Genomic DNA, 9,205 nt, shown 5'->3' with positions numbered 1-9,205 from the left:
CACCTCATCAACACATTATAAACTATAATATTAATGTAACCTGGTGTTTACAAATAGCATAAAACAAAAATTATCTATGATTATATCAATATTTTATTTCACGACCGTTAAGACATACATAATATTAAAATGTTGATGTCATTCGCAAAAATGTAGCTAAATTGCCTACACATTGCGCCAGACAAGTCGAATAACTGAATCTAGCTAGCAGACTTTTAATGTTACGTCTTAATGACGTACGAATAAACGGTGAATGCCGAATGGTGATATTGGTAAAAATAGTATGGAGTGACTATAAAAATATCCTAACCTAAACTAACCTGTCTTTGCTCAAAATCATTTTTTGTATGCAATGATTCATCATTTAATTTAAATTTAAATCATACTCTAGTCATACACACTTACTCAATGATGAGATATTATCGACACCTAATATACACCGGATCGATTAACTAACTCCTGTTTTCCATCTCTCTTCTCTTATGGGCATCAAAACTCTTCAAAAGTTTTTGCTGCACCGATACCTCCAGCACTTTTCTCGATTTTGTACTTTTTCCTATAAAGTATCTACTTTTATATAACCTTTTCCCATCAATATAAACATATAATTTTACAATCTCAAACAAAATTGTTTTAATTATTATTTATAAATATGACTAAGAGATGAAAAGAAATATTATTATTCTCACATGCCAAGCTATAAGACGGTCGAGGTGACGTGGATTAAAAAACGAAACTGGATTGATTTAACTCGCATTATGCATAGATAATTATAATATATACACATCTTACTAACTAAAGCAATAAACCTAAGCAATGAGGATTTGGATGTAAGTACTAAAGGTTTTCAAGGAAAAATACGATAAAAATAATCGTACAAAAATATTTATTATATTAACACAATTGCTGAGTTTTCAGTTTGTTGGTCGTATCTGATAAATAAATTGCAACGTAGCAAGTGTATACTTATATAATATATATGGGTAGGTAGGAGGAAGGTATATATACTTTTACAAAAGAAAATAATAACTTCACCAAACTTACAAAAAATAATAATACATCGAAAAATCAATAACAAGCAATATAATATAAATCCAAACAACATTAAACTCTCGAGCGCACAACATCACCACTTAATACATACAATATACGGTGCATTAAAATATTATTTGATAATCGCGTTATTTACTATATATTATGTATGCATGTATATCTTGTATAGGTATATTATAAAATATCCTACATTTACCTACCTAAACAAAATGATGGAAACCATATGTTGCACGAATTTAATATAATAACGTATTATATATAGGAATTTATCCGGGACGCAGCATATCCGGGAAAACGTTTTCCAAAAGTGAATACGTTTCAGTTGTACATTTTGAACCACCTTGCCGATGTGTATGATAATATACCTACGGTAACAAGGTCAACGGCAGTATACCGTGTATATATAGTTATAACAATAATATTTTTGCGGTAAAGCGTGTACCACTATATAGGTAATGTAATCGAAATCGAAAACGTAAAATCACAACTAGCTACCGGTACGCATATTACAAAATAAAGGTATATCGATGCATGCGCGTCGCCAGCTAGTATCGTTCTACATGATGGTAAACAACAAACAACCCCTTCTCTGCATACACGCATAACATACCTACTTACAGATACGGTTAATTTACAGTTCGATAAGATTCAAGTCGGCCGTTTTGCCGGCGTCGTGTTTGTGCCTGGGTGGCGGGAGTGGATCCGTCGGCTGGTTGAAAAATAAATTACTATTGTCTTCATCGGCCACCGATCTTCTCGTACGGCCAATTTTCTTCCCTTCCTCTGGATACATCAACAGCGGATCCTACAACAGTGAAACGTGATTAAGTTTTCATCAGTCAACAACTTACTTAAGCGTCCACACCACCAGAGAATCATTCATAATAATATATTTATATTTAATTTTAATAATTTATTAACAAATTTATTTGGTATTTTGTTACATCGCTTAATCAATACTAATAAAATTGCCAAATTTGTTTTATAATAAATATTAAAGAATTTTTTAACTGATTACTGATATGTTTTATATTTTTTTCAAAAACTTTTTATTTTATATAACCATACAAAAAACATTTAAAAGCTAACAAATTTTCCCGCATTTCATCCAATAGATATCTATAATATCAAACAAATAAAAACGCTGAGATCAATTTCTTCTTTGCTAGTTTTAATTTTATATTATTAAAAAAAAAAATAATGCTTAAGATATTAATACAAATCGCATGTACCTAATACATCTCATATCACACAAAATCTAGACAAGGTGAATTACCTATAACCTAACCTTTTCAATATATAGGTCATATAAGTGTACCAATACGTTTGCGGTACACCTTCTCTTTAATCTCTTTCCTTATAGTATAAAATACTCAATGGACAATGGTATATACAAAGAGAAAAGGGGAGAGGATGTAAGAATCAAAAACCTCAAATTGTTGATGTTACCGAAGTTATATTATTATAAATCTATAATTAGTTATTACAGTTGATATCGATTCTATATAATAATATTGTTTATGCACCCACTTATGCCCCGTGAATATATCAATACCACGGCCTACCCTAGCTGGCACCTCATAAGCTTAGAAATTAAATTGACAAATTAAATCTGCAGAAACGGTTTATTTTATTGTAAGCTATAACCATACGATGATCAAGTACCTACGTTACTATACGAGGTTTAAAAAATATGTTATATCAGCTCATTCAATAACAAATAGACAGATATACTTACCTACTGTCATCATGACGTGTATGTATAAGGGATACCCTATTAAAAGAATTTAAATTTGCTGCCACGTTTTAACTTAATTTAAATTCGCGAATCGAACCACAAAAAAGACATATTACATAATATACCAACTATATGACACGTGCCACTTGAATGCGCCTGTTTAACGACCTTTAACGAAAAATATTTACGTATGTGACGTGTTAAACCTACTGCTGCAACGATATTTTTATAATAATGACAATGATCAGTGGCATTGATGCATACCTACATGTACTCGTATTGAGATATATATCATGATAGTAATACACACTTTTGTGGATAATAATTCCCACGGGGGATAAATTATTTTTGATTTTACTGCGGACGGCACTTACTCGTATAATGCGGTAGGTCGGGTATTCAAGTACAATTTTATATTTCCACAATTATACAAATAGAAAAATAACCGACAGTATACAGTTAGGTAATAATAGGTACATACTCTTCCAGTAAGCTCCACGATTTTTTTTTGTATCGACGTCATTCGAGTTCTCATATATTCATACCTGAAAAATAAACACTTGTCAACCACTATGCCTAACCATAAAATTATGAATACAATAGTCTTAATTTTGTAATTTTTACTTCGAATTTGCCATTATTTTGTATTATCATATATCAAAATTTCTAGAGGCCTAAATGTTCACTGGGAACGCAATATTATAGGTATAAGCTGAACATTTTTTTCTTAAATTAATTAAAATTAAATTATAATATTAACAGTAATAACAGCAATGTTTATACCTATAAATACTACCCATAAATTGATATATAATATACATACTTAATAATTTAAATTAAATTACAAATAAGTACACTCTAACTCAAAGTTTTTTTTCAAATTAGGTCAATTTATGTATAAAGTATAACCATCTCTATATCATCTATATTAATCGGTTCAGTCTTCGCCGTTTTCGAAGTTTGGTCTCCATATAGTTTTATTTTCAAATTATTATCATTAAAATCGTAATTTTTTAATTTAAAAACTAGATTTACTAAACATTAGGTACTTATATCATACAAACACAGACGTTAAACTCGCATATCTAATTGGCTTAAATTTGTCTTGCAAAAAAAAAAGAAGTAATTTCATGCTAATGGCGTACGAGTTTAAATGAAGTAAAATATACAAGTATCGTTTTATCGTTTATCTTAAAAACACGGTTCTATGTAAAAAGTTTCATTCACAAGTCCTACCTACCTACCTACCTAAAAATCAGAACAGATATCTTCCCAAAATAAATTAAATGCTCTCTCGTCGTATTTTTCACTTTAGTGTTTTCAAAAGTAGTGTTTGAAGTTGTTTTTCATAGCTAAGCTATAAAAACAAGAATGAAATGGCATTTAACTTATTTTGTCATTTACATACTTAAGTATTTGACCATATAAAATATAAACTTAATTTAAAATGTGTTCTTTAAACTTTAAGCTGTAAGTATTATACTAGAACTTTGATATTTCAACAAGATGTCTACATTGATATTATGATCTAGTAGGAAATTCTCAACAGTTTTGGAAAACCATCATGAAATGTGGAATAAATGAAACCGAGTATAGTTTATAGTATATTAATATGCAACATGTATGTTTTTCATGCATTGATTTATCAAGAAAAAGATAATATAATTTAAAATTATATATTATTAGGCATTAAAAATGATAAAAAAATTTTGATTTATTTCTCTGTTAAAAATATTGAAAATTAATAAAAGGTTCTCTTTAGTACAGTTCTTACAGCAATTTAAAACATAATAATACATATTCTGCAAACAAATTTTATTTCACATCTAAAGATTTTAGCAAGATTTTAATTACTTTGGTGTAATTCGAAAAACAAAAATATAAAATTTAGGATTTGTAACTCTTTTTCCATTACGTATATTGTTATTTTATATGCACAATGAAATTTCCAAAATATTTTACTAATATAGTACATGAGTACTGTTATAGTCAACAAGTTGAATGAAATTATAATATTTAAAGATTCATAATCATTTATCATACAATGTTTTTAAAAAATTATAACACTGATGACATATTCAATGACGAGATACACTCAAAATCTACTATACAGCACAATTATCTTTCTATTATTTACCTCAAGAATAATAAATCAAATTGGAAATTAAACCTTGGTTTTGAGTCAATCCTTATTTGTCAATTAATAATAATAAAGTATTTTAGTAGAATACTACAGAATATAACTTGATATAATATTATACAATCATAGGTTCACCCAATAAAATAAATACAACTAATAAGACACTTACGTTGAGCTTTGAATACATTTGATCCACTGGTGAACATGATCCTCAGACTGACTAGAAATAATATACTTTTTATCTGGTTCATCTTTAAACGAAAGAGAAAATGAAAATAATGTTCCTGGCAAATTGTTCTCAAGTCTTACAATAGAATTCTCCAAAACAAAAACACCAGCTGGCTAAGAACATAATGTTACACAAAATTTAATGAACAAAATGTATAGAAATAAAATGTTATGATTATAAATAACTAATTAATTGAAATAAAAGTAGGTAAAAAATGTAATACAATGTTTAATCTGTAAATGACTATTTAAAATTAACAACAAATTAATCAAAAAAAAAAAAATGATTTATTCTATTTACTTGGTGTAAATCAACTTGCCCAAATCCATTAATTTTAAAGTAAAATAATAAGTTGTACTTGAGCCGAAACCATCTTTCCTTGAAACCTATAGTAAATTATCAATTAATTTTGAAATAATTCATAGGTTTATTGACTTAAAATATTTAAGTTATTAAATTATTAATATTAAATTACAATTAGTAATAGAGTAATTTGTATTTATTTTTTTTTGCATAGGTCGATTATTTTGTATTCATTAAGTAGGTACTTGGTGATAATAATTAAAAATTTAAAAACTACTGATTATATTAGTTTATTGAAAACACTAGACAATATAATTTTAGTATTCTTAATTAATTTGTATGATAACTGTAAATATATTGAGAACCACTGTGAATAGTACTGTCCTACAAGAATGGAAACACAATGCGTCTAATTATATCTGAAATTAATTTAATATTAGATATGATAAAATACATTTATCTGAAATTAATGTATACAATTTGAATACAATCTGACGCTTTTAACTCTGTAATAAAAATAAAACTATGTCACATAAAAAGCCGAACATAACAAAATCCATTTCCTTCATATTCATAGCCCTACTTGTGTATAAAAACTAATAAGTAATAAGTTAGGTTTTTACTTCATGAAATAAATAATATTATTATAATCAATTAACTCTCTTAAACATATCAGTTATAACTGCTGCAATTAATAATTTATATTGACCTAAAATTGTACTAAACTAGTTAATATCTTAATTAGATTTAAATTAAAAATATCAAAAATTTAAAAAATATATCTGTTCTTATAATTGTTATGCATTATTGTTCCTGTTGTTTTGTTTGAGCCATTAAGTGATTATTATTATGCATAGGCTACTTTGCATAGACAAATATAATAATATAGGAACACTATAATAAATACAAATTGTTACACATAAATAATTATGTTCATATGATAAATTATATGAATAGGTTTAAATCCACTAATACATGTTTTCTTAATAATGATATTTAAATTATATTATTTACTTATAAAATAAAAATAAAAATATCCATAGATACCACTTTTAGGTAAAGATTTGAAGTTGTCACAGCAGTGATAAATGTAGCCACGTAAAGCTCATACTGATATCAAACATATTTTGAACCTACTGATAATTTCACTGAGGGTGTCCTTGCTAAGAAGTTAAGTTTTAGGACTGATTTAAAAAAAGCCTTTAAAATGTATTGCATTTATTTATTTAATAATATGATAAAAATAAACCTTTCTATTGTAATATTATTAAGACAATATCCTCTGATATAAGTAATACTAAATAACAATGTAATACAATTTAGAAGCAAGTTAATATCAAAAGGACATGAATGGACCGAGCATACAAAAAATTTGCATTATCAGCTCTTTGACACTTGCTCAAGCAGTGACGATATTGTTAGCCTAGCTAATAGTTACCTACCTTTAGACGCATACCCGTTAGACATCTTTGCATAGGACATCCGGCCTTCAAGAACAGGATTTGAGTGACTGATGTGAATCATTTCTTTGTTGTTGAATCGCATACTTGATCTATCGTTTTCTTAACGATACGACTTATTCTATCACATTGAGATGATACAGAATTTGAAGTCCATTCAACACTTATGGTTTTCAATCTAATACATTACTTGAAGCAGCGAGTCACAGTCAACAATTATTTTTACTGACAAATTTTCCTGTTCACTATTTACACAGTTGCATATATATTTATTTTTTATTCAAATACAAATACACCAGTAATATTACAAATTACAGTTAATATACAGTTTAAACTTTTTATTTTTTAAATTATAGACTATATCATTATGTTTCATGTTTGGAAACCAAAACGCAATAAAAATGATAAATGATAATGATAACTGATAAGTGAGATATTAATATCACAGTTAAGAGGACGCCACACGTCCCGCATGTGTTGTCTCCGTCTTACAAACGTATAACATGACAAAATCTGTTTAGCGCGGGACAACTTTTCTCCCTCAATATTTATAATAGAATTTTCAAAATTTCACAACGCATAGGTAAGAACTTTATCTGTGTCATAGCGTCGTTATTTTTTTGATAGCACAAACCAATAATTTTAAGTAATTTAATGAAAAAATAAATGTATTTTCTTAAGCTAATAACTTTAATTATATTTATGTTATCAAAAAAATAACGACGCTATGACACAGATAAAGTTCTTACCTATGCGTTGTGGAATTTTGGTAATTCTACTATAAATACAAAGGGAGTAAAGTTGTCCCGCGCTAAACAGATTTTGCTATGTTATACGTTTGTAAGACGGAGACAACACTTGCGGGTGTGGCGTCCTCTTAGTATAATATCGTAGTCTACCATTTTGCGTGATTCTTAAAATTCGAATATTCGATTTAATATGAACAATCCACCTTTCTGCAATGCTGCTCCCCGGTACCTTAAAGCTATAATATTATGCCTACGAGGCCACGATTAAAGGTTGAAGATGACTTGTTCCATGCCTTATTTTGCTATTAAAATTGGCAACATTTTCCCATAAGGAACATAATTTTATGGCCTAATAATTACACGTTGGTACGCTATAGGCGCAAATAGGGGGGAGGGCTTATAGGGTATTTGCACCCCCAATTTTAAAATGATCACCCTCAAATAATGATCGTGCTTATGTATCAAAAACTTCTTCTTTCAAAAAAAAAAAACTAAAATGACAAAATGCATAGTATAAGCACCCTTAGTTTTTTTTATTGAAATTGCCCCTTTGCGTTACGCCTATGCTTAGAGCTTGCTACAGAATTTAAAAATTATTTAATTAATCATGTACATAATATGTTAATTTGTTTTATCCGTCTTATAAACTTAAAACATGGCAAACTTTACGTTCATAATAATATACATATTACTTTGTAATTTTTGAAGTAAATTAGAGTGAATTATGTGTTGTAAGATATTAAGATAAAATAATTATCTATGGCACCTCGGAGAATTTTATTGATATATCCAAGTAAGTTTTGATCATTTTAAACTGTACAAAAAAAAAACAACTTAAAAATGGTCATAAGTAGGTAGGTTTATTGCTCTTAAAGTTTTTACGAGGAAAATTCACTCTAAGTTTAGAAATTACAAGGTAAAATATATTAATATGAACGTAAAATTTGACATGTGCGTTAGGTTAGGTTAGATCTACGTTATTAAGACGTAGACAAAAATGCCTATATGGCTTCCTCTCATAGGCGTGCGCAGGATTTTGTGTCGGGTGCAGCATATATTTTTAACCAGCCCTAATGAACAATAAGCAGCCTACTTATTTCCTTAATAAAAATCGGGGTTATCCCCCCCCCCAATTCGCTGCACTGGTTGGATGGTTAATGCGCAATTGACATTGTTGACTGTTGTTGTTTCTGCAGTGTCTGTAATCTAGTGTACGTCGAATTTCTCCAATATTACCCATTTATTTTTAGACTTGAATTGATAAAATATTATTATTTTTCATTTGAATAACGCTGAACATATTTTATATTTTTAAATTATAAACTCAATAATATGTTTAAAATTATTCGTTCTATATAATATCATTCCATGTATTTTTTTACCAGCCCACTAAATCCAATATAAATTGTCAGGTGCAGCGAGAGCAGCATTCGCTGCACCCGTGCGCACGCCTATGCTTCCTCTTAAGTTATTTTTTAAAACTATTTAGAACATCAATTGATTATTGTTTGTCGAATGTATAGCTGTTTTTAA

The 9,205-nt window shown here is 28.3% G+C and overlaps 1 protein-coding gene across 3 annotated transcripts; it reads right to left on the bottom strand.

The window, feature by feature from the left end:
• Positions 1 to 869: 869 nt before the first annotated feature.
• Positions 870 to 7,321, bottom strand: LOC107165498 (pleckstrin homology domain-containing family J member 1-like). Of its 3 annotated transcripts, none has more exons than XM_089223096.1 (5): positions 6,906 to 7,321; positions 5,461 to 5,546; positions 5,101 to 5,273; positions 3,166 to 3,336; positions 870 to 1,858 (listed from the first exon to the last, which is right to left on the bottom strand). In XM_089223096.1, the coding sequence occupies exons 1-5, from the start codon at positions 7,006 to 7,008 to the stop codon at positions 1,846 to 1,848; spliced, it is 546 nt and encodes a 181-aa protein (XP_089079222.1). In that variant the 5' UTR covers positions 7,009 to 7,321; the 3' UTR covers positions 870 to 1,845. The 3 variants fall into 3 exon arrangements, with proteins under 3 accessions (XP_089079222.1, XP_015369239.2, XP_015369238.2); XM_015513753.2 differs by having other exon boundaries at positions 3,273 to 3,336; positions 6,920 to 7,314; XM_015513752.2 differs by having other exon boundaries at positions 3,273 to 3,336; positions 6,906 to 7,311.
• Between the last annotated feature and the right edge of the window lie 1,884 nt (positions 7,322 to 9,205).

The sequence above is a fragment of the Diuraphis noxia genome, unplaced genomic scaffold, assembly GCF_037042655.1.
Source record: "Diuraphis noxia isolate RWA-SAM2 unplaced genomic scaffold, SU_Dnox_SAM2 contig0003, whole genome shotgun sequence".
NCBI classification, from domain to species: Eukaryota; Metazoa; Arthropoda; class Insecta; order Hemiptera; family Aphididae; genus Diuraphis; species Diuraphis noxia.
This window is presented reverse-complemented; position numbering and strand designations above follow the sequence as displayed.